The sequence below is a fragment of the Harmonia axyridis genome, chromosome 7 (assembly GCF_914767665.1).
Source record: "Harmonia axyridis chromosome 7, icHarAxyr1.1, whole genome shotgun sequence".
Classification (NCBI taxonomy): Eukaryota; Metazoa; Arthropoda; class Insecta; order Coleoptera; family Coccinellidae; genus Harmonia; species Harmonia axyridis.
The window spans coordinates 15,741,602-15,768,895 of NC_059507.1; the positions used below are offsets into that span (position 1 = coordinate 15,741,602).

General features: G+C 34.9%; 1 protein-coding gene and 1 long non-coding RNA gene across 3 annotated transcripts; both read left to right on the forward strand.

The window, feature by feature from the left end:
• Positions 1-56: 56 nt before the first annotated feature.
• LOC123685055 (ATP-dependent RNA helicase me31b) lies at positions 57-9,408 on the forward strand. 2 transcript variants are annotated; one of them, XM_045624632.1, is made up of 8 exons: positions 57-207; positions 548-723; positions 1,418-1,517; positions 1,777-1,945; positions 4,366-4,574; positions 5,852-6,199; positions 6,774-6,969; positions 7,720-9,408. In XM_045624632.1, the coding sequence occupies exons 2-8, from the start codon at positions 668-670 to the stop codon at positions 7,980-7,982; spliced, it is 1,341 nt and encodes a 446-aa protein (XP_045480588.1). In that variant the 5' UTR covers positions 57-207; positions 548-667; the 3' UTR covers positions 7,983-9,408. The 2 variants fall into 2 exon arrangements, with proteins under 2 accessions (XP_045480588.1, XP_045480589.1); XM_045624633.1 differs by lacking the exons at positions 57-207; positions 548-723 and adding an exon at positions 908-956.
• Positions 9,409-10,004: 596 nt separating this feature from the next.
• LOC123685070 lies at positions 10,005-10,617 on the forward strand. Its single transcript, XR_006748243.1, has 2 exons — positions 10,005-10,462; positions 10,538-10,617. It is a non-coding gene; the product is annotated as an uncharacterized LOC123685070 (long non-coding RNA).
• The last annotated feature ends 16,677 nt before the right edge of the window (positions 10,618-27,294 follow it).

The window sequence follows — 27,294 nt, forward strand, 5'->3', positions numbered from 1 at the left end:
ACTCAAACTAGAGGGATTGTAGTCATTTTTTTTTACAAGATGTTACACGCAGCCATATTTATAAAACTTCATTTTAATAGTGGTGAGTGAAGAGTTCGTATTAAGTTCAACGCGAAATCAATTGAATTTGATAACTATTTTCGAAAAACATATGATATTAAGTATGCTTACTTTCAGTATCAACTCAACAAAAGTGAAAAATTCATCGTGAGTACTGTTTTGAGTTCAGATAATTCTATAAATTTAGGCGTAATGAGTGTATAGTTTAGATGTCTTGGTAGCAGCCATTTTATATTTGGATTTGTCATAGATCTGAATATTTCGAATTCATCCCTCGGTATTTCGTTCTTATTAGTTTTAATTTCCGAAAGACAATTTAACTGTACGATTTTTTCAAGAATAGTTTTCAGTTAGTAGTGAAATGTCAAATGATTTTATACTTTGTTTACCTTACGTTCCCCCTTCAATTTCACCAAAAGTATAATATATTTTTATTAACCAGCTTTTTTTTCTTCTCTAATGACATTTCTTATTTTAACTGTTACAGATAATTAGGCACTTCATGAGATAATTTTTTTGAAGAGAAATCTATTGGCCTATATTGTAGTAGGTATAATTATTGGGTTTTATAAATCCTGTTAAATATTAATATATACTGTGCGAAATCATGATGACCGACACTTTGACTCCAAATAATCATGTTATTGCTCTCCCTGGCAAACTGTAAGTACATAATTTTGAATTTTTCCTCTTTTATTTCATTTTATTGGTTCCTCAATTAATGAGTTCAAATATATAAGTTTTTCTGAATATCTAACCTCAGAAGTAAAAAAAAGCCATCTGTTCCATATGTATGAAAAACTTTGTTATGCTTCATCCTTCTTCTGCTAGCTTTTTTTAAACTCATAATTTAATGATAATATATGAAAGATGTGGCGTCGATCTAGGTATTTGAGGTAAGTTCGAATTACATGAAAACAATAGATTTGAAGATTCTCTTACCATATTCATTTAAGTATTTATTTTCAAATATATAAATATTCTTTTGAGAATATAAAATGAGGAATAGAAGACATTCATTTTGGAGAAGTAAGCTTTGATTTATTGCACATCTATGATAATTTGAATTCACTCTTTAAAATTTCATATGTATTGATAAGAAAGAGAACAACAAATGATTTTCAAAGATTAATGTTTTGGTATTTGTTAGAAGTATTAAGCTTTGTTACAATATTGTCTAAATTAGATTTGAAGTAGAATAAAAATGTTATAAAACCATTGTTTCTTGTAATTGGACTTTTCCAATTCATTCATAATAATAACTAAGCAGAATCTCGTATAGATGTTTTAGTTATTAATTTAGGTCACTGGTATATTTCTGTCATTTTCTTGATTTGGACTATTTTAATTGTTCTAGAGATATTGAAAGCCAATCTACTACTCCATCTAATAATGATGATTTAGGCTGGAAATCCAAGCTTAAAATACCCCCTAAGGACAGAAGAATACAAACCAGTGTAAGCATACCCATTTCGTAAATTATTTAATTCAGGTCTATATTAATATTAGTAAAATTATAATTTTTTCGAACTATATACTGTAGTACTAAATTTCCTCTAATTTCTGGTGTTGGAAAGGTGGCGTTATTGTATGATGAGTAGATTCTCCCTCATTTAATTAATAAATGATAACCTCTTAGGCTGATTAATTGTGTTATCCATTTCATATGGTATTTGTTCTTGTTTCATTATTTAAATTTGGCCAAATTTTTCACAGGATGTAACAGATAGACGAGGAAACGAGTTTGAGGAGTTTTGCCTTAAAAGAGAACTGTTAATGGGAATTTTTGAGAAAGGATGGGAAAAACCCTCACCCATTCAAGAAGCATCCATTCCAATTGCTTTGTCAGGCAAAGACATACTGGCAAGAGCCAAAAATGGCACAGGTAGGAATTAAATAAATATACATTTAGTTAAATGATATTATCTTCTGGTTTCACAAATGGTAAAATGGCAATATTTTTTCAAACAAAAAGAAATGAACACGAGACAGAAACTATTTCAGGGATAGATCTTATAACAATTTTTGTAATTTCCATAATATTTTGTAAAAACAATTTTTTGCTTCACAGATAATTTTCAGAATGAACACAGATCTTATCAGAAATTATATAATATTTGCAAATTGTGTGTTAAGGTTTTTTTAGTTGCAAATGATATATTTTTTTGAAAATTTTTATTACGTTTTGAATCTACTACTCAAAGTATATAGGTTTTTTATTTAATTAGTTATTATTTGAGAAAATGAAAAGAATACGCCATTTTTTACAAACTAGATCATACTATTTAATTCAACCATTGAATTTCACTCATTTTCAGTGGCATATTAAGTTATTCTTGTTCAAATTTCCATTTTGAATCAAGGAGTCAAATATGCCAGATCATAATGATCTTTATTACTCTTTCACTGGGACATTCAGGTGAATGATCGCAAGAAGATCTACAATCTCATTGTTCTACTTATGCTTTGGTTTATTATTTCCAACAATAACAAATATTTAAAGAATCCTTTGTGGAAAAATAAATTTTTATCTTTCCTGATATATTCATAGTTCACATTTTGGAATTTTGGAAATTTTTGTCCTCAGTCAAAAGCTTTTCTGAGAAACTATTATGTATTATGTAAGTGTTTTTTACTGCAAATGAATAAGAAATCCACTGAACCTACACTTTGAAGACCTTTCCTATACATCGATATTTATAGATTAATGAATTATTATCATTATTATAAAAGCTATTTGCATGAACTTTGATAAAAAAAAATCTCTCACACCGCATAAATTCTTTAAACTCGAGGTGGCTATCCACAAGTTTTTATGGCGAGAAAATTCAAGTAACACAAATTCTTTTGAGATTTTTAATCCTTTTTCTTTTTCTCTCACGAACAAAAATCGACTCTAGAGACTAATAAAATCTGAAATGATCGTCACTTTTAAATAAATATTGTAGTAAATTTGACTACAATTTTTTTCTTATCGCAAAGTTATTTTCCCAATATCAAGCTCCTACCTGGAAACTGGGTTGGACATATGAGGATATTGAATCAACTAGATTCAAACCTCTTGGCAAAACCATTGGATGTTATGCCAACCATCTTTGATTTTGAAACGGTCCAAGTGCAATAAGTTTTGTAAATCGTGTGGACAAAAAGTCATCCATATGGTTTACCGATGGATCAAAATTAGAGAATAAATCTTTAATGAAAAAAAACTTTGAGGATCTCTAAAGCCCTGGGAAGTGAGCCCTCCATTTTACAGACCGAGTTACTGGCTGTTTACGTATGTGCTCAGGAGTGTCTTAAAATTAACCTCTAGGCGTCGCATGTGTACATTACCACGACAGCCAAACCAAGCTGAGACCCCTAGAATCGTACTGCCAGGGATCTCTGTTGACCTGGGAGTGCTGTAAAACCATAAGGCAATTGGCCAGAGGCAATAAAGTGACTCTACTATGGGTACCAGGGCACTGGTGTTGAAGGAAACGAAAAAGCCGCTGAAATTGCAAAAAAAAGCAGTAAGGTTAACACCTGCTGGATCTGAGCCTTTCTGTGGGCTAGGAAAAGACCAATATAAGGCAGCGGTCCAGCAATGGGAGTTGAATAACAGGGGCAAACACTTCTGGACTTACTAAGGCCAAGAAATTTGTGATGATTTCACCTATCTATGCCAGAAAGCTCTTGAAGCTGTCACGAGCCAAGCTTCGGGTGATGAAGGGACTGCTGACAGGGCACTGTCAGTACAAACATAATTTGTAAGGTATGGGAAAGTCAGCAGATGAGATTTGCAGGCTTTCTGGATCAGAAGCAGAAACAGCCGAACACATGCTATGCAAGTATCCAGAGCAGAGAACCATTCATATGGGAAAGCCGGTCCTGTGAGGTAACAGCCAAGGCTCCTAAGGAGGTTGTCAGTTTTATCAACGCCATTGACGACCTCCTTGGGTTTCCATGAATGAGTAGGGTAGAGAACAAAAGATCTACATGGTCCACTTCCCAGAAAGCTTACCGAGCCACAAGGACCCAGTTCAAATAATAATAATACCCCGATATCAGAGTTATGGAATTTTTAATATCCCCTTCTGAATACCAATTGTTGTGTGTTTGTGACCAATTAAGGCCAACATGTCTTGGTAGCCAGAAATACCTGGAGTTACCACACAATGGTTTGGATATTCTATAATCAAATAGAATGTCCAAATCACTGTAGAAAGGCTAGGAGGAAATAATAAACCATATTGTGAAGTTTCTTTTTTTTTTTTTAGCATTAAATAGAGTTAATAAATTTTTAACTGTTAAAATGTTTCATAGGAAAGACTGGTGCATACAGTATACCTGTATTGGAACAAATCGACGTGACAAAAGACTACATTCAAGCGTTGATAATCGTCCCGACCAGAGAACTAGCCCTGCAAACGTCGCAAATTTGTATTGAACTTGCCAAGCACATGAATGTTCGAGTCATGGTGACAACGGGCGGCACTAACCTGAGGGATGATATCATGCGCATTTATCAAAAGGTAACATTCCTTCCAAAACATTCCTCTTGTCCCAGCAATGGGATAATAATTATGAGATATCATTATGCGGGAAAATTGAAGAAAAAAAATGTTGATCTATCTTGAAAAGTTCATTGATTTCAAATTGATAATATTTGTGTTTTGATTTCTGTTATTTTTGAATTGAAATAATGGATGTTTTTAGAAAAATTACTCGAAATTGTGGGTACACAAGATAATTTAATGTTTCATGATGAGGAAACAACATTTTTTTTTCTATTACTTCTGGCAAGAACCCACTGAGCTCTTAGCTGAATTTACTCAACTGACCAATTGACTTTACAAGTTTTTCAAATCCTCTCAAATTATTTAGTGTTATTTATAAACTTTCAAAACTGGAGTCAACCAATAAGGAGTAAAAGCATTTGTTTTCGTTAACACTAAATGCAAAAGAACAAAAATTCAGATAATGCAAATCTTTATTTCATTTTTTTTTTAGTCTTTCCTTAACCCAGTTTGGGTATAGTCCGTATATCGCCGAGGCTCTGAAGGGTATTTGTTTCATAATTAAAATAATATAGTTTTTTGGTGTCTGATATCATGGAGAAAATATTCATGAACAATAATCAAATTGGCAACTGTCAACTGGAGTGGGCGTGGTTACTGAACCTAACCAGGGACCATATTCTCGACAAGTGATCTTTCAAAACGTATACGTTCTTTCAGTGCTCTGAACATTGTATGTGCGCATACGTTTTGAAAGATCACTTGTCAAGAATACGGTCCATGAACAAAAGTACGGTTGCTCTGGTGACAGATAACTCACCAAAGTTTGAGGAAACAGTCACCAATTTTTGAGGAATTTGACATATATGGACCACCAACTTACTGACCATAGTAACCAAGGTGATATACGGACCAGGCCCTTCGTTTCTTATGTCTCTTGTTGGAATTATTTCTTTCATTTGATTTATGTGATGATATTCGGGTTTTTAAAACTTTTTGTTTCATATTTTAATTTTTTTTTTGTGGAAAGTAATTTTAATAGTTCTTGAAAGTCAAACCTAGAATGTCAATTAATAGAACAATATTTTTATATTGTTAAAAAACCTATTTTATAACTGGTACCGGTATTCAATTTATTTTGTTCTATACATGAAATCTTGAAGGGTTAATCCAAATCCAATTTACCTCAACCAAGTTTAGTCAGCTAGAGGCCAAGTCATGTTTTTTGGCCCTTGTTTATGCAGTTGATCAATAGTAAATTTTGTTTTTTTGAAAATTAATTTGTTTTTCAGGTACAAGTTATAATTGCCACCCCAGGTCGTATATTGGACCTGATGGAAAAGAAGGTGGCTGAAATGGATCAGTGCAAAATTCTTGTCCTGGACGAAGCAGACAAGCTCCTCTCACAAGACTTTAAGGGTATGCTTGATGTGGTTATAAGAAACCTTCCACTGGAAAGGCAAATATTGCTGTTCTCCGCTACTTTTCCATTGACTGTTGAGCAGTTTATGAAAAAACATTTGAGGGACCCTTACGAAATTAATTTGATGGAAGAGTTAACCCTAAAGGGAGTCACTCAGTATTATGCGTTCGTGCAGGAACGACAGAAAGTTCATTGTTTAAATACTCTATTTTCAAAGGTGAGTGGTCTTCGGATTCAGATTCAGATAATAAACTTTTGAATTGTAACGAACACAATAATCGAATAAAAATTAGCTTGGTTCGCCTTTCAGAGCATCAAATTCAGTACAAACATAAGTCGTTATACTTCTTGATCCTCCTGGCTTTCTACATTTTACAAGCAGGAAGTCAAAGAATCAATTTGCAAAATTCATGTCTTCAAAAATTGTTTTTACTCTCGTTTATTTTATGGCATATTCGTTATTCTTGTTTCATGTAATTTTTTGGATTAAGATGGGTTAAATATGCTAAATTAAATGTTCTCTAATACTTTTTCATCTGACTTACGATGAAAGGTCTAAAAGATCTACAATTGAAAATTGTCCTAAAAGTATTAGCTACAGGCAAGCTTGCTTTATGGACATAATAATAATTATAGTTTATTCAACTTGAATTTACAACGTGTATTGACAAAAATTTGTTAAATGCAATCGGCCTGAGCTTTCGCTTGTATGCTGAAAACCCTTAGTTGTAATAAGATTAAAATTTTGTACTTATATCTTCTACAGCTTTCTCTCTCTCTCATTTTTCTAGTTACAAATCAACCAAAGTATTATTTTCTGCAATTCCACACAAAGAGTGGAACTACTAGCGAAAAAGATCACCGAGCTAGGCTACTGTTGCTACTATATACATGCGAAAATGGCGCAGGCGCACAGAAATCGGGTGTTCCACGATTTCAGATCAGGATTATGTCGCAATCTAGTCTGCTCTGATCTTTTCACGAGAGGTAAGATAAAAAAAAAGTGGTTTCTCTATTTCAGTATCGTAATGAGTTCATTACTGTACTAAAAACAGTGCTGTAATGAACTCATTACAGCATTGTTTTCAGTTATATTTTTCGTTTGTGTTTGCCAACACTGACTTCCGATCCAATCAACTTTCATCACATTTCAATTGTCAATATGAGATATGGTCCATATATCGCCGAGAATTTCAGAGCGGTTACTAGTGGTTCTCAATGTTTGGGGTAACCTGCTTCGTATTTACGGACCGCTTGATATTTCTCAATGGTCAACTAAATTTTTCATTGACAGAATTTTGGAGGTTATAAATGGTTGATCTCTTTTAATTTGTAAATAACTAATAGTTCTTAATTGCTCTGAAGGATATTTGTTTCATAATTAAAATAATGAAGTTTTTGAGTGTCAGATGTCATGGAAAATATTCATAAACAATAATATGAAAATTAAAATGACAACTGCCAACCGAAGTGGGCGTGGTTACCGATACCAACCTGAATAAAAGTACGGTTGCTATGGTGACAGATAACTCACCGAAGTTTGAAGAAACAGTCACCGGTTTTTGAGGAATTTGACATATACGGACCACCAACTTACTAACCATATTAACCAAGGTGATATAAGGACCATACCCAAAGTCAACTTTACTCATTATTGAAAATCATGTATGAGGTGTCTTGTGTGACACCTTCCGTTACCTGAAACGTAGTCCAGTTCAATAACAAATTCACTTGCAGGTATTGATGTACAAGCAGTGAATGTTGTCATCAACTTTGACTTCCCCAAAATGGCGGAAACTTATCTCCATCGTATTGGCAGATCCGGAAGATTTGGTCACTATGGTTTAGCAATCAATCTAATCACCTATGACGACAGATTCACCTTGCATCGCATTGAACAAGAATTGGGTACCGAAATAAAACCCATTCCCAAGGTGATTGATCCCAAGCTCTATGTTGCATCGAAACTGGATGGTGATGAAGACGATGACGAAAAATAAAACCCAATAAAGCAAAAAGATACTTAAATCTTGGGTCGAGCAAATAAAAGTTTAATCGATCTAGTTCCAATTTATATTTAATATTTATCAGAGAACATAGTTTCAGTTGAGTTATTTTTTACGTAAGAGAATTTCAAAACGGAAAGTGTCCGATGCTCAATTCATTGTTAACATAAAGACATTAAGGAGGTTAATAATTTGAAAGACTCGAAAGTGAAATCTTAGTGGAAGTGAATGGGTATTTATATGGAAAATATTTTAATGTGTTTCTATTGGCCTGTTTATATTTCCCTGGTATGGGTTGCATTTTTGATAAATTATCATTCATTACGACATTGTTTTCTCCAAATATCATCTAGTAATTTCAATAATTGAATAATAAATCAAGGAAGAATAATTAGTTATTTGAATGATACTTCATTGAAATTTTTGAAATTGTGTAAGTTACCCATACAATTTCAAAACGACCAATATCATGGTGAAATATTTGCAGGCTGATAAAAAATATTAAAATATTTTTAAAACGGGCGAATTCCATTGTATTTTTAAAAACTTATCAACACCTAAATCTCCGAAAATCCAATGGAAATCTTTTGTTTTGCAAGTGAGAGATCTCAACATTTCAAAGACATTACAAGTGCAAGAAGACAGGACATTATGTGCTTTGAGAAAAAGTGGAGATAGGGACTCCCTGTTATTGTGAATGAAACGAGTAAAAAAATGAAATGATTTACTCTGAAAAAAGTGATAATGTAAATAAAAGGAGATTTCTCTCAATTTCAGTTATGATCTTCTGATTACGAGACTAGTCAGTCATAAATTTTCCTTATAGGAAGAGTTTTAAAAAAAGATCAAATCTCAAACGATCTGTGATAGCTTAATAATTATTTGATAATTAAAAGGCTTTCCTTGGTCGTTTTTACGATGTGAAACAAAATTGTAAATTTTCATCTCTCTTTTGGTGGATTTTCAAAATTAATATCTTTTGTTTTGGTCTTTTTCAATAAAAATTTAAATGAGATGAAAATAGTACGCACTGTACGTTGTCTGAAGCCATCCAAACTATTTCTTCGGAAGTAGTTTCGAAGTGATCTTATTGAAAGACTTCTGTTTTTTATATGGGGGGAGAACTTTGTACTATTTATGACTTATGATGTTATTTGTATGCTGAAGTTATTTATAATTTTTCTTGATTATACATTTTTTTCCAAAAGGGTAACAAATTTTTGCATACATTTAACAATTATTTTGTTATAGAAAAATTGGAAAAAACTCGTGAAAGGTGTTTGCTTGTTTCCAAAGCAAAGTATTTTTGAAAATAGTATTAATTGCAGCTGAATAATCAAATTATCAACACTTGTTATTTAAAAAAAATTCTGTTTCCCTTGATTTATGCACAAAATTATAAATAAATACCTTTCACACCTATCTTAGTTTCATTACCTTCCCTGGCATACGTAAGTCCAAGAAGTTTGTGATAAGAAGACACTTGAATATCTCCATTCCTGAATTATGTATTCAAAGTTGTTTTGATTGTTTTTAACTCTTTTCAAAACTCCAATAACTACATCAAAACTTTTAGAATGTTTAGACATACAAGACAATTTGCACAAGAGTAAATTATATATTATATTCGAAATATAAATCCTAATGATGTTGACGGTTTAATTGACTTGAAAAGGGCAGTATATAACTATTCTTTTCAACGTCATTATCTTCTGGAGAAATAAAGGGTAGAAAAACTGGTATAGAAAATAAACTGCTGAATATGATCCATCAACAGTTTTTGAGAGGTTTGAAAGACAAAGACGTTGATATAATTACAAGGTGCCTTAGAATGTATAGCAACTTGAATAAACAAAAAGAAGCTGAGGAGTTCTATCAAGTGAGATTTGTTAGGTCAGTTTTGCGGCCGATGTATTCAGAAAATAATTTAGATAGATTCAATCAAGATATCAATAAAATTTATAAGGAAACATTGAATTTCATGTATTCTGACATGAAAATGTTGGATGATTTTAAACAGTTTTTGGACAGAAGTAGATCGTCAATGCAGAAAAGGACTTCCACACATTACAGCACCAGGAAATCCTGAGTTATTTCAAAAAAGATTTGTAAGCACCTGGAATCTTCTTGTAGAAATTGCCAAGAAATATGGGAATAATGAAATGCTGAAAACAAATCCATCATTTCAAGACCATATAAAGAGATTCAATTTACCAGTATATTTCGAAATTAGATTCCAGCAAATTGCAAGCCAGTTTGAGACTGATCTCACAATTAAACCAAATGACTCTTCAATTTTCAATGGTGATAATGACTTTGGATTCAAACTAAAAATAACACTTGATTTGTATGTTGCTTTGAAAAAATGCTTCAATGGCCATGTCTTCATTGATCAATTGGCAGATCATTTCCTCAAATTCTCAATGTTTCTTCTATCTAGATACATTATGTGGTTCAAGAAAATATTGGAACAGGTGAAAGTCCTTAAATCTACAGAGTTTTTATTGATTTAACTAATAACAAACATTTCTCATCAGATTTTTTTTTAGCGCTATACTAATATGAATTGGGAGTACTTCATTATGAATTCTCTGATGGATTTCAAAAAACTTCTCACTATTCTTGGTGACAGGGCCCCCGCAAGGGTCATCAACGCCCGCGTGCCGAAAATATTTTGGCGCCCCTTAAAGGGGGGAAGTGGAGAAAAACGTCGCAGGATAATCGGCAAAAAATGTTTCAGTTTTTGTTAGGAATTTATTTGTAGAAGGGTTAAAAAAACTATCAGCAACCTTTATTGAATGCCTTAAGAACTTTATGCTGTCAGTTGTTGCATAATACATTTTTTAAATTTTTCATTATTTTATTCAAGCATTCGATCAAAACCGCATTTTATTTTAATTTTGTAATGAAACTGCAGAGTTTTCAAAACCTGAGCTTTATTCTTCTTTAATCTATTCATAAATATATAAACCAAACAATAAACAAATAACAAATAAAATATTCAATTAAAGGATAAAATTAAATTGATGTTTTTCTAGATTTGGCTGCTGCGAATTCTTTTATTATATCATCAAAATCAATTTTATCGAGTATCTCTTGCTCTATAGCTAAGATGGCCAAACCAGATAATCTTTCTTGTGACATAGTAGACCTCAAATAATTTTTAATTATTTTTAATTTAGAGAATGATCTCTCACCAGAAGCAACAGACACAGGTAGAGTCAGAAGGATTTTTAAGGCAATACTAAGATTCGGTAGAGAAGAAGTTAGATTATTTTCAAAAATATATTGTAGAATTTCGAGAGGATTTGACGCTTCAGGTAATTAAAACAATCTTAGGGCTTTTATCTCGTTGAATAAATCATTTTCTTCCACGTCAGCCTCCTTCTTTTCCTGATCAGTAAGCTTTTGTTGAAGAGCATGACAGCATTTTAATAGATCTTCGTCATTTAATTTAAGAATATCACAAATAAAACCAAAAACGTTATCGTATTCAGATATCATATCGAACCTACTATTTAAAGAACTTAGCGTTTGATCAATTATTTTCAAAAAGAAATTAATTTTGAAAGCGATTTTTGGATCTTGAGGTGCCTCATCCGTGTATTCATAATCGAACAATTTTGGTTTATACTTTCGTCTTACACTATATAATGGAGGAATACTTTGCTCTATTTCAAGAGCAGCCGCTAGTTTTCCAGCTTCAGAAAGTTTTTCCTCAAAAACATTATCATCTCTATAATTTTTAAAATGATCAACTAAATTCTTTAAATAGGTTTGGCACACTTTAATGTCAATCGCTACACTCTGCATCATTTTGCTTACAATATTAATTTGGAATAAAACATCATACCAAATTATTACACTACAAATAAATTTGAAAGTTTGAATATTTGATAAAAGAGAATTTGCTTTATGTCTAGTTTCTATGGTGAAATTATATATATATTTAGTATTCTGTGGGTGAAAGTATCATTTTCAGCTAATTCTAAAAGGCTGTCACATATTTGAATTAAATGAAATTTTAGCGGTTTTATAGCATCAATCCTACTTGACCATCTAGTACTAGTATCACTTAGGGGTTCTAGATGTAACTGAGGAACATGCTTTTTTATAACATCCCATCTTTTTGTGGATGAGGAGAAAAATGTATATAGTTCTTGTACAATATTAAAAAAATTCAGTGTTTCATTTGAAACCTTAGCAGCATCATTTACAGTTAAATTTAAGCTGGGTGTAGCACATGGCATAAAAAAAGCCCTAGAATTAGCATCGAGTATGCGTTTTTGTAAACCAATATGTTTTCCGCGCATATTCGCCCCATTATCATACCCTTGACCTCTCATGTCTTTAATATCTAAATTTAAATTTTCCAGAAATCCCATAACAAAATTGAATAGCCCTTCCCCTGTAGAGTCGAATATTGGACTAAACGCTCTAAAACTTTCTTGTATTTGAACCATTTTAGAACTGTCATTTAGAACAACATAACGCAAAACGAGGCTTATTTGCTCTGTATGGCTTGCATCCGGTGTACAATCTAAAATTATTGAATAATATTTGGAACTTCGAACCATATCCAAAATATTATTTTTTACTTTAGAAGCCATCAATTCAATAATTTCATTTTGTATCTGGTAGCCTAAATAATGGGTCATCCTTAAAGAATTTGTTTGTGAGTTTTGCACTCGACTAATGTGCTCTCTCATCACAGGATCAAAAGATGAAATCATTTCGACAGTTTTGAGGAAGTTCCCATTATCATTTTCAAAAAGTTTTTTAGAAGAACCTTGAAAAGCTAGATACTGTCTGGATAAAAATTTAACAATTGAAACAATTCTTTCTAGAACGTCATGCCAATATTTTTTTTCAGTTTCTAAAACCCGTGATGATCGTTCACCGTTGTGGACAATTTTAAAATTTTTTTAAATTCATCCATTTATTCATGTGAACTTTATGTGCAATTGATGTTTCATGTCTTGTAATGGCTGAGGATAAATGTTGCCAATCAGAAAAACCATGAGTATCAGAAAAACTAGTAGAAGTCTTACTGAAAATTTTACAACAAAAACAAAAGATCGAATTTTTCGAAACTGAGTAAATGAGCCAAATACTTTCTGCCTCTTCTCCATTTCCTAGTTTTCTAACAAAGTATTTACTTGAAAATTTTTTTTTGTCTTTATTAGTAGGAAATTGATAATTACGTCCTATCAGAGGAGGCCCACGATCAACCAATATTCTGACATCATCGTTCGTAATGCTTCTGGGCCATGAACCGGGATCTTCTGAAGGAACAATACTGGTAATATCGGTCTCCACTTCATTAGAAGCTTCATCGTCAAAAGTGTCGCTTGTAGTCGTAGTTGTTAGGATGGCCGACTCTACAGAGGCTAGATTTTCAATACTTGTTGATGTCGATGGTTCACATGTTGCAGAAGATGGCGATGGCGCCGCTTTAGAAACTGTAATTTCTTCTCCCTCTATCGTTTCAGTATTAGAAACTTGACTTTCCTGCAAGAAACGGAGTTAATATTAATAATAATAAGTTAAGACCGATCTGAAGGCCTGAAGCACATACCCTGTTCCTGTTATAATAATTAATTTTTGGCAAAGGTGAAATATAATTTCTTTAGAATGTCAAACGGCTACGAACATCAAATAAATAATACAGATCCAGGGTGCATATTAAAAAAAAATTAAGTATAATATGATGGTGGCCCCAGGTAACAATTATTCGAAATATCAAAGTCGATTAAATTTTTTCACGATTACAAACAATACTTCCCTATTTGAAGCAAATAAAAATAATATTATAGTATATAGGTAAATAAGAATAATATTATAGTATAAAGGTATGGGCTAATTTAGGATGTGCACCATTTTAAACAGAAAAAAAAAATCGAATTTTATAGAATAATAGAAATGCTAATACTGTATGTGGATAGGTAATAACCATTTCATAAAATTAAATTTAATCACAACAAGAAACAGTAAAACAAACCACAATTACACAAAATACAAATCTTTTTAATTATCTGAGTATTTTAATTTTTTGCGTCTTGACCTCAACCCCTAAACGTTTCGAAACAAAATAACTATTCTTTGGATAGGTTTCTGCTGTTATAGCATAGCAAGCAGATTTTGGTAGATTCAGAAATTCTCTGTAACCTGTAGTATTTTTCCTACAGATGGTGGCGAAAGTTTCAGTAATTCCCCTGGCTAAAATCTATCAGTGACGGCTCGTGCCCTCGAGATGTGGGTCGGCCACACACACACACATATATATATATATATATATATATATATATTTTTTTTTTTTAATTCACACTAGCGTGGTTATATATATATATATATATATTTTTTTTTTTTTTTTTTTTTTTTTTTTTTTTTTTTTTTTTAATCACCGTTGTAGGGTAAGGCTTCGAGGTTGCCGGTTCCTCACAGAACAAGGCAACACTCAATTGCTAGTGAGGAAACTTCTCACAATTCTCGTGGTCCACAAGATCACCTCCTTCTGCGCCTTCTCTATTAGGTCTTCGTGAAGTCCAAGTTTCGCTGTGTTCCCAGTCAGATGCATCTCACCCAGCCCATTCGTAGTGATGACCAGAGGAAGTATCGTTATGTGGGTAAGTCTATACAGTTCTTTTAATTCAAATGCCAGATCGTGATATTTAATTATCTTTTCAGTGTACGCTTTTTCAGCGTTGTCGTCGGCCGGTACGGTGATGTCAACTATAGTGGCTCGGTTTTCCATTTTTTCAAGGATGACAATATCAGGCCGGTTGTGCGCGATTGGCCTGTCAGTTATCAGTGGATGGTCCCAATACACCTTCACAGCATCATTTTCCTGAACTTGTTTTGGTAAGTATTCATGTATTTTCCTTTCTGTTTTTAATAATCCATATTTCAGGGCGATGGCTTGGTGGAATACTTTTGCCATGGAATTGTGCCGATCAGTGTATTCCCTGGGAGCGAGCGCGGGGCAAGATGATGTGACATGCTGAATTGTTTCTGGTGCCTGAGAGCATTTACGGCACTTATCACTAGGAAGATTTCTGCCCGTTATGTTTTTCTGATACGCTCTTGTAGGGACCACCTGATCCTGGATCGCTGCCAGTCTACCTTCCGTTTCTGGAAAAAGGTATCCAGCTTTGAGGTATGAGAGCGATCTTTCTGTATCTATATCTCTATTTTTTAGGACCGTTGGATATCTTCCGTGAAGTGCCCTGCCATGCCAATCCTCGCACAGTTCCTCGATGGTTGGAGGTTCAGCCGGATGATGTTCAGAAGCCAGGTTCAGCGCCGTAATGCCTTGATCTTCCCTGGAGAGAGCTATATATATATATATATATATATATATATATATAAATATATATAAATTTTCCCACACCCCTTATCATACTTATAACTATATAAATAAATATATATAAACAAATAGATTTCCACGTCACCCAAGAGGACGGGTTGGTTTTTTGTTTTTAATGGGAAACCTCACCTAGAATAGCCCTATTATAACCCAATATAAAAATGTAGTTCTCAAATCAATGAAAACTGAAATAAAATGAAACTCTTGAAAAAACAGAAATAATAAAATATTCAATTATCAACATAAAATATATATTTGAATAAACATAGAGAAAACCTCTCACGAAAACATATAAATAAATGTATAAAATATAAAAAAATCTTATAAAGACCACAAAAAATATTGTGGAAATGACCGCATGTATTCTGGTCGAAAATGTATGAGCTTGCTTACCCTTCATTAATTTTTATAGATCAAATCAATTCGACGATCTTTCTTTGTCGCGAAGTCATCAATTATTTTCTCGAAAAAAATGTTTCCTCTGGCTAGTTCTTTAACTAAACCTCTTTCGATTGATATCAGTGCCAGGTTATTTAAACGGTCTTGAGACATCATGTTCCTACTGAAAGATTTTATTCTTTTGAGCGCTGAAAAACTTCTTTCTACTGACGCGGATGTTGGTGGCAGGGACAAAATCATACAAAATAACTTATATAATTCAGGAACATCGGAAACAATATTATTTGAGAAAATGAATTCCGTAATACCATTCAGCATATTTGAATTGCCGAAGATAGCATTGTCCCAGTACATGATCAGAAAATCAATACCTAACTACTATCGAACGGCATAAATAAGTTTTTTTCTGATTAAGACGTTATATCCCATAATCAACCATTCATTTGAATATATTTATTATATTTTCATGATCTGAAAATCAATAGCTACTATCGAACGGCATAAATAAGTTCTTTTCTGATTAGGACATAATGTCTCATAATTAACCATTCATTTAATTATCAAATATTTGAAATAAACTGTAAAAAGGTGCTGCTTGACGCTCTGCAATAGGATAACCGGCCAGCCGACCCTGTGTATTGGGAAGCGACCTTACATCGAGTTGTTGTGCCGTTCTACTGAGTGGTCGTATTCTGGGCGTATGTCGTAGTATCTTTTCCTTTACTTAGCGTTCTCGGTAGCGCTGGTTCCGCCATCGGCTTTCGGCCGACCTAACGTGATGAGATGCTTTCAGTAATATTCCAGGAGTTGCAATTGTATAATTGTAACATTTGTGTTACATTTCAGACCTAATGTTACGGTGTTACGTACAATTCTGGAATAACTTGTTTGGGGTGATGTTACGAAAAGTAACCATTTACGATTGTGGTTTGTTACAATTTATGAAAGGGAATAACAACGCTGGATGCTTTGGAAATCGAATATTAGGTGGGTCCGAAAGAAAATATTGGCCGGTATAAGTTATATTTTCCTGTTCTGAGTGGAAATATTCATTACCGAGGGAATTTGGATATCGAAATCGATAACTCCGATTGAGTTTGAATGAATTGAATATCTAGAACTATTTTCTATTTCCTGATAATTTTTGGGTCGGCCCGGCCGACCCTGCCGACCCTGACGAGCCGTCACTGAAATCTATTGCTTCGGTATTCAAAGTAATCGGTTGACTGTAGACGTACAAGTTGAACCTGTATTCATTTTCCTAATTTTACACGAATCTAAGTATTGTGTCATAGGAGGTATCTGTTCAGAACACTTAAACTTGGTTCTGAGTTGAAATATTTCAACTGTTTCGGTGTTTCACTTTGCAGTGAGTTGAAAATTTGTGAATTTGTGATTGTTCTCACTCGATAACACTTATTGGTATATAATCATTCAAGTTATCATATGCCCGATATCAGTTGATAACAGAATCGACGGGCGAGAATAAAGGAGAACATACACGTGCAGGCCAACTGAATATCATTATGTCGGGCGATCTTGAGAGGGTGGTAGAGGTACTGAGGGAGGAGATAGTGAAGAGCCGTAATGAAATAAGATCCGTTATAGAAGCGGCTGAAAGTAGATTAATGCTTAAGATCGAAGGTTTGAACCATAGAGTAAGTCAGCTAGAAGCTGAGAACACTTCTCTTTCTGCCAAACTGGAGAACTTGGAAATAATGATGAGAAAGAATAATGTGATCATATCTGGCCTGAACGATCCCACTGATACCACCCCTCATGGCGTCTGCAGTTTTTTGAGACAGAGATTGGGTGTGGAGGTTGACGTAACTGATCTCAACAATGCCTATGTGCTGGGTCCTCAGGGAAGCGGCCTGCTTAAGCTTGAGTTCTTGTCTTACTTCAGAAAACTGGAGGTCCTGAGGCGATGTAGATAGTTGAAGGGCACGAAAATATCCATTAGAGATGATCTCACTTTCAAACAGAGGTCTGATGGAAAAATTTTAAGAAGTCATTTATATAAAATGAGAGAAAATCCATCTGCGAAATGTTACATCAGGAAGAATACATTGTTTGTCAATGGAAAAGCCCATAATATTGAAGAACTTGAGCAACTCAGTCAGGAAACCCAGTCCAGGGCATTAGACCGTGGAATAAATAGTGCCCCGTCGACTCCTTCACGACGAGAGTTCGGATTGCCCTCAGAGGATGAATTACGAGCACCCGACCGGGTATCCAGTCATGGAATGGAGTCGTCAAATGGAAGCGGACTACAAACAACCGAAGAAAAATGTAGCCCTAATCGGAAGGTAGAACCGACAATTGGAGCGCAAACGCCGAATCAAACAGGTACTCTTGAGCAGAAGATGGCATCAACGGCCAAAGCGCATCCAAATAAGGTTAGTCAGACTAAAAAACCATCCAAAACTGAGAATCCTGGGAGGCCAAAAATTTTGAGATCGAATTCCAAAACGGGTGGCCAGCCTTAGCGTGTGGAATTGCAAACGAGTATATTACTGCCTCTTGCCCGTCCTCCATGATTGTATTCCATTTCTTCAGGGATAATGTTAGTTAAGTAGTTTAGTAGTATCAGAATAGTTGTAGATTCAATTGCATTTTGTTGTTTTTTTTCAATAAAACTATTTTCGTTTTTATTATTATTTATTTAGAGGATTTGCAAATTTCGTCTGAATAGTATCGTTGATTTCATTTTATATTGGCTAATTAATCATGTTTACTCTTTTCGGTGATGAATAATCTCATAGATGAAATTGATGTTACTGAGTTGGAGACTGAGGTATTGGATGAGAGTGATCTCATCGAGACGTTCCTCACGGGTAATGACCAGGATTTGTGTTTGTTACAAATGAATGTAAGAAGTATTGGTAGAAATCACAATGAATTCCTCACGTTTGTTTCTTCTTTTAATTTCAATGTTGATATAATCGTCTTAACCGAGACATGGATCGTGGATAATGTCGATCAGTTCAGTATTCCTGATTACGTTGCTTATTATAATGGTTCAAATATAAATCAAAATGATGGTGTTGTCGTGTATATCAGATCATGTTTAACTCACTCCGTTGAGATAAAGGTAATTCGAAGTCTTAATATGATGGTTTGTTCTTTCGAAAAACATGGTAGATTATTTAATGTGTTACCATACTATCGACCACATACCTACAAGATCGACGATTTTCTTCCAGATCTTGAAACATTTCTATCGACCACAAAGCTGAATGGTACGACTTATTTTCTGGGTGACTTGAATCTGGACATTATGAATCAGTGTAGTTCTGATAGCTTAAGATATCTCGAGTTGCTTAGTGGCTTTGGTTTCAAATCGCTTATAAACTCTCCTACCAGAGAGACTGAAAGTACCTCATCGTGTATCGATCACGTCTTTGTCAGCAACTCTGTGGCGAGCGTAGTAATAAAACCTATTATTCTGAAAACCCACATTACTGATCACTATACGACACTTGCCATTCAGACATTGTCCAATCCGGGGTACTGTAATTCACAAGAGAAATTCAGAAGGTGCATTAACTACGAGAAATTAAAAAATGATCTCATGCACGTATCATGGGATGAGTTTTATGGCACCGCGGATGTTGCACGGAAGGCCGATATATTTATTGAAACTGTTACCAGTTGTGTAAGTGCAGCAACCACATTGAAGCCCACTAAAATACAAAAAAGAAAGCAACCCTGGATAACAATTGGTTTGATCAAGTCTATACGTACTCGAGACAGATTGTTCCAGAAGTTTATTAAAACAAAGTCCAATGAGGCCAGGGATAGTTATAGAGCATATAGGAATAAACTGAATTCACTTTTGAGGAAGGCAAAATTTTCTTATTATAGGCATCAGATAAGAGACGCGAGGGGCGACTGTGGAAGAACATGGATGGTGCTCAATGGAGTGTTTGATGGTGGTGGCTCATCTAGATCAGTGCCCGATAGGGTCGTGATTGGCGATGATGAGATTGTTGATGAGTGCGGGATAGCGGATGCGATGAACCAATACTTTGCGAGTGTTGGTGAATCGCTGGCTGCTGATGTTCCGGAGGTCCCAGATGATTCTGAGTTCGACTTCAGGCTTGGACAGACCGGAGGTTCGTTTTATCTGGAACCGACAGATTCAGCTGAGATAATGGGGCTCGTAGGTTCCTTAGGCGACCACAAGGCACCTGGTCACGAAATGATCAGGAACACTCTGATGAAAATAATTGCACCGTATTTGATAGAGCCCTTTGTTGACTTGGTCAATTCCTGTTTATCGGAGGGTTTTGTCCCCCACCATTTCAGGATCTCATTGATAACTCCAATCCACAAAGGAGGTCATAAAAGCGACCCAGGTAACTATAGACCGATTTCTACCATATCTGTGCTCGCGAAGTTGTTCGAAAAAGTACTTTGCTCGAGGTTAGTAAAGTACCTGGATAAGTACAGGATTCTCTCTGAGTTGCAGTTTGGTTTTAGGCGGGGAAGGTCCACTGCGGATGCACTGAATGTCCTCATGGAGAGTCTATATGGTGCTGTTGACAACGGTAAGAAGATCCTCTGTGTGTTCGTATTGGATTATGTGGAATGGTATTGAAAAAGAGTTCACTGGTTTAACTGTATATTCAGTATCAAACACAAAGTAAAAAGTAAAAAAAACGAATTCTGAATTAATCTATAATTAATGCTTCTTAACCTCTGAATGACTGAACGACTGACTGGTCAGAAACGGAAGTGAAGTTTTCTCCCTCGGGTCCCCATCATAGAGTCGCGGTCATAGAATCTTCTGCTCTTGCGGAACAAAAATGTTCTTCTTATACTCCCACCTTTTGTTACGCAGAGTAGTTTCCTCATTCTGTGTATTCAAACTGGTAACTCCAAGTTTTGATCTGAGTCTCTGGAACTGTACTTTCGGTAATGGTTTTGTAAATATGTCAGCTTCCTGGTCCTTCGTGTTTATGTAGTTTGGTTCTATATCTCCACAATCATAATGTTCACGAATGAACTTGAACTTGATGTCAATATGTTTCGTTCTTTGATGAAATTCAGGATTTTTAATAAGTTTGATAGCACTCTGGTTATCAATCATTAGTTGTGTTGGTCCATGCAGGTCTTCTCGAATATCAGACATAAGTTTTCTCAACCAAATGGCCTCTTTTGTAGCTTGTGCAGCAGCAATGAATTCAGATTCTGTTGTTGAAAGTGAAACTGTTGGCTGGAGTTTGCTACACCATGTTATTGGACCTCCATTTAACTTGAAGACATATCCTGTCGTAGAACGTCTTGTTTCTTTATCGCTTGCAAAATCTGCATCACTGAAACCTTCCAGTATTCCTTTATCATTTTTGTACAGTATGCCGTAGTTGACTGTCCCCTTCAAATAGCGAATTATCTTCTTCACCATATTCCAGTGAACGGTAGAGTAGTTGTTTAGGTAACGACTAACCACTCCCACCGCTTGTGCAATGTCAGGTCTAGAAACAACTGCTAAAAACATTAGAGAACCAACTGCTTGTCTATATGGAATGAGTTGATCCCCTGTTTCACTTGATTCATCATTAATGTTTGAAAAAGAATGAACATCCATTGGTACACTTACAGGATGAGCATCGTCTTGTCCAAATTTTCTGATTATTTGTCTTGTGTAATTTTCTTGGCTTAGAAACATTGTTCCCTCTTCAATATCATGATGAATTTCGAGACCTACAAAATAGTTAGCATTTCCAATAGTAATTTCAAAACAATTTTTCAACTCTTCCAAGACAATGTTTATTATAGTCTCATCTGAAGAAAATATTAGTCCATCATCAACATAAATAATTAACAAAACTATGAAATTTTTAACATAACCTTTGTAAACACATTTATCAGCATCTGATTGAGTAAAACCAAAATTCTCTAAGAACGAATTGAACTTTTGATTCCAACATCTAGGTGCTTGTTTTAATCCGTAGAGTGATTTCTTTAACTTACAAACAAGATTGGTAGATCTTTCATAGAGTCCAAGTGGAGGAATCATATAAACTTCTTCATCTAGCTCGCCATACAAAAATGCTGTTTTGATATCAAACTGTGCGTATTTATATTTTTTGTAATTTGCCAAAGAAAGTAACATTCTTATTGAGTCATATCTTGTTGTTGGTGCAAAAATTTCTTTAAAATCTATACCTTCCTTCTGTTTGAAACCTCGTGCACATAACCTTGCTTTAAATTTTGAGGGTGTGCCATCTGGTGGTCTTTTAATCTTGAAAACCCACTTACTGTCTATTGGTTTCTTACCTTCAGGCAACGATACCATCTTCCATGTTTCATTTTTCTGAAGTGCTTCTATTTCTTCTTTAATTGCAATCTTCCAGTTTTCTTTATCTTGGCATCTCATAGCCTCCTCATAGGTTTCTGGGGGATCTTCTCCAATTGATACCATACAGTGAAGATTCAAAATCTTCATACCTGGCTGGTGCTTTGATTCTTCTACTTCTTGTTTCTGTCGTTGACTCACCTTCATCATGTTGAACGTTTTGATCTATAACATTATCATAAGAACTAGTTTCTACAATGATTTCTCTTGTGTCAGGTTTGTTTTCTTTATACTTAAAATCTGATTCATCAAATACAACGTCTCGTGAAATTATTATTTGATTCAATTTAGGATCCCAGAGCCTGTAACCTGGTCCACCATACCCTACCATAAATGCCTCTTCCCCTCGTGGTTCCAACTTATTTTCTCGTGGCAGCTTATAGTACCAAGCCTTTGAACCAAAAATTTTAAGTCTATTTGAGTCTTTTATCTTACCAAACATTTCAGCAGGTATCGTGCTTCTTCTTTCTTCAAGTGCTTTTGTGGGTGAACGGTTTATCTGATAAACTGCACATCTCACTGCTTCCCCCCAAAGAGATTTTGGTAAGTTTGTGTCGATAAACATGCACCTTACCTTATCGAGAATGGTTCTGTTCATTCTTTCTGCCACAGAATTTTGCTGTGGTGTATATGTACAAGTATATTCTTGTTTCAGACCATGGGATTCACAAAACTTTCTTAATTTTGAGGTACAAAATTCTTTGTCATTATCAGATCTCAGTCGTGACACCTTGACGTTTCTGTTTTGTAATTCTAAAACATATTTAATAATATAATCATCAGCTTCGTTTTTATTCCTTAACAGATAAACAACTGTGAAATGAGAAAAATCATCTATAATTGTGAGGTAATACCTCTCTTCATTCATCGTTGTTGTTTGGGATGGTCCCCAAATATCTGTGTGCAGAAGTTCACCTATCCTTCGATCTTTCTTCACCGATCAATTTGAAAGGCTTTCTTGTTGCTTTGCCTTGTCTGCATGAGGAACACACATCATTTGAAAAGGGTAAGTTTAGTAGCTCTAATCCTCTTTTATTCAAATGACCAAGCCTCAAGTGCCAAATATTATCATTTTTAACTATCATGCAAGAGTCTGATTTATGTTTTTGTAGTTGAAGTTCAACAGTGTACAACCCTCTCTCGAAATTACACAATATGAATTCTTCTCTAATAATTATTTTAGCTTGATTTTTCTCAAATTCTACTTTGTAACCAGCATCATTAATTTTTTGAACTGATAGCAAATTGAAGCAAAGATTTTCTACTATTAAGGCATTTATTGTTATTTTAATTCCATGGAACATTACCTTGAGTTTTCCTTTTTTGAGAGCCTGCATTTTTTCACCATTAGCTATTTTTATTATGTGTGGCTCAATTTTCTGTATATCACACATGTGTTTTTCAATTTCCCCACAAACTAAATGCTGTGTTGCACCAGAATCTATCATGAACTTTAATGTACTCACTTTATTTTCCGATTTACCTAATAGTGCTGCAGCTGAGGTTGTCGCTATGAAAGAAATTTCATTTTCTTCTTGCCTGCAGACATTTACTCTTTCATTGTTGTTTCTACTTTCTCCTTTTTGGTTAAACTTCTGTCTGTCTTCAAAGTTCCCTTGCCTTTGGCTCTTTGATTTGCTTCGACACTGTGCAATAAAGTGACCAGTACGTCCACACCTAAAACATTTTTTAATATCCTTAGATTTTTCTTTGGTAACAAATGAACATTGTTCTTCTCTGGGCTTGTTTCCTTCATTCATTTTTAGTTCTGCATCCAGCAACTTACTTTTAACAAAATCAACAGTTAATTTTGCCTCCGTTGTTTCTAGGACAGTTATAACTGTTTCGTACTTTTGAGACAATGTTAATAAAAGATGACATACCTTATCGTCCTCTTCGAGCTGATTACCTGTGGATTCTAGATCTCGAATAAGTCCATCAAACTTAATGAAATGGTCTTGGAGTTTCTCATTTTCATCACATTTCAAAGTTAATAACTTCCTTCTCACATACAACCTTGATAGTGTGCTCTTCCTTTCAAATATATTCTTCAGTGAAGATATCATCTCAAATGCAGAATCAGCATTCCTCACATATTCTATGTGCCTATCAGTAATACACTGGACGATGATTGACTTTTGCTCTAGCATCATTTTTCTCGACTTCCTGCTTCTGTTCGCTTGTTAGACCTGTTAGGTTAATCTTCTTCTCCACAACTTCTCTACATTGTTTTTCCTCCAGTAAACACTTCAGCCGGAATAACCAGTTCGAAAAATTTCCATCATTCAGTTGTAGAATGTCACTCACAGAACTCGCCATGCTTCCACTCGCCATTTTGTTGGTTAGCGTCACTGGGGTTTTTCAATGAAAAACTTCTATTAATTTCCTAATACCAATCGTGAACTGGGCTCATAACCTATTGGATTATGTGGAATGGTATTGAAAAAGAGTTCACTGGTTTAACTGTATATTCAGTATCAAACACAAAGTAAAAAGTAAAAAAAACGAATTCTGAATTAATCTATAATTAATGCTTCTTAACCTCTGAATGACTGAACGACTGACTGGTCAGAAACGGAAGTGAAGTTTTCTCCCTCGGGTCCCCATCATAGAGTCGCGGTCATAGAATCTTCTGCTCTTGCGGAACAAAAATGTTCTTCTTATAGTTCGTTGACCTGAAGAAGGCATTTGACACCGTTTGCCACAGGAAACTATTGAAAAAGCTTCAGAACATAGGTATAAGAGGCGTAGCACTTAAGTTGTTTGAGTGTTATTTGTCAGGAAGGATACAGCAGACAAAGATCAATAATGCATTGAGTAATGAGGTAATGGTTAAGTGGGGTGTACCCCAGGGTACAGTCCTCGGTCCAATACTTTTCCTTATATAACGACCTCCTCAATCTGAATATTAAAGCTAAAATAATCTCATTTGCTGATGACACATGTCTTGTATTTGAACAGAGTTCATGGGAGGAGGTTAAAAATATGGCCATAACTGATTTGAACACTGTGAAAAGGTGGTTTGATTGGAACATGCTCTCGGTGAATATGAAGAAGACACACTTCCTGCCCATTTCTTTGACTGTTAACTCATTGCCTGATTATGACTATCTTTGTTTCGATGGTGACAGGATCAATCGTGTAGAGTTTACTAGGTATCTTGGAGTCTATGTTGACTGTCACCTCAGGTGGGATATTCACAGTGTAGAGTTGCACAAAAGATTGAGGAAAATTTTATATAAGATCCGCGTAGCGAGGGAAATCTTGCCATGGGATATGCGTTATACCGTGGACTACGCCCTTGTACAGTCGGTCCTCCAGTATGGTATTAGTGCCTGGGGTGGTCTTGTGGGAAGATATTGCCTCATTATTGAGAGAGCGCAGAAACGGTTATTGAAGGTTCTCTTTGAAAAGCCTATCCTATTTCCAACGGAGATGTTGTTCCGGGAGCTGAGGATTCTTGATCCCAGACAACTTTATTTGAAGACTTTGATAACCTCTATTCCGAAATTTCGACACAGGCTTGACTTTATGGATTCAACCCATAGAACGCGTCAAGCTGAAAATGGGATAGTGAGAGGTCCAAGAGTGACCAGAGAAAAATCAAGATCTTCGCTTCTCTACAGGTTACCCCAAATTTATAATGTAATACCATCTTTTCTTAAAATGCCGCAGAGCTTTCATTCCCTTAGAAAACACACAAAATCCTGGTTACTCGACAGTTCTGGAAGACAGGCAGCTCATGAATTGTTTTGAGATTTTCAGGTGTTCATAATAATCAGTAAGCCAGCTCAGTATTAAATTGTAATTTAGTGTAGGACTTACCTGTATGTATATATTACAAAAATACATTTTGTTTTGTTCTGTTGATTCCTCAAGCGGGCACAAACACGAGCTCTTAATTGAGCTTTCTTGAGCTCGCGGGGGAAGACAGCTTGTAAGTTATGGAGAAATAAAGTATTATTATTATTAATAATAATATTATTATTATTATTTATGATTGTTTATGTGTACCATATGCGTTTTAGTGATGATCGAAGAAATGGTGCCCGCCGTCCGGTGCAGGTGGTCCATAAAAAAATCCCGTACCGACAAAGGGATGATTATTTATGATTTGTTTACTCGAAAAGAATCGTATAATTGCAATCTGTGGCCGAGGTTATTTTATGGGGATTGCGACGTTCGGGAACTTGTTTGGATGTGTAAAAGATGTCTTTGTACGTTGAAAATTGTTGAAAAAATAAAAAAAAAATCTTTTTCAAAAACCTTTGGTCTTTCGGTTTTTCATGCGGTCTATAAGAGATTTTGGCGCCCCTTTAGAGTGGTGCCCGCGTGCGATGCACGCGTTGAACTCGCGGTTGCGGGGGCCCTGCTTGGTGAAAAAGATACCCTTAATTCAGCTGGAAACTTGTACAACATATTCCCTGAAATGATGAAGCCTGTGATAGAGAACAACAATAAAATTATAAGTGAATTTTCTGTTGATCTGGGTAATTTTTTGACTTCATTCAAGGTGAATGAAACTTCTGAACAGCTGCAAAATATTAGTGCTATTCCAAGATTATTTAGAATACCCCCCAAAGAAGCTAGTACTTACATGATTCTCTGTATCGTTCCAATTTTAGTATATGTACCGCCGAAGCGAGTACAATGATGCTGTTAAACCAGTTCTACAGTTTGCAGAAAAATACTCTGAGATTGACAGTAACAATAATAATAACTTTATTTACCCAACAGGAAAGTTCCCAGTAACAGGGTGACAAATTACATCAACTTAAAGAAAATACATGTGAATTCCCTAAAAAACTAAACGAAATGGCAAGTACTCCAAAAAAAAAAGATAGATATAAAAAAGTAAAAAAAAACTTGAAATAAACAACTACAATAGACTAATATTGACTTTGTTAGCACAATCACAAAGCCTATACACTGGTGCCCGCTGGAGAATGTTGGTTCGAGGCGTGGGTAGACTAAATGTTGGAGAACTTCTGGCTGCCATCCTCGGGACGTGAATGTTCACCCGAGAGAGTAGATATGGGCAGTCAATCCTTCCGCCTAAGAGTTTTTGGGCGAATCTCGCGCACTGCTGAACCTGCCGCTCAAATAAGGTTGAAAGCCTCAGCTCTTCCATAATGCTGGAAGGATCAACACTACGCTCCGTCAAGATGGCATCGTAT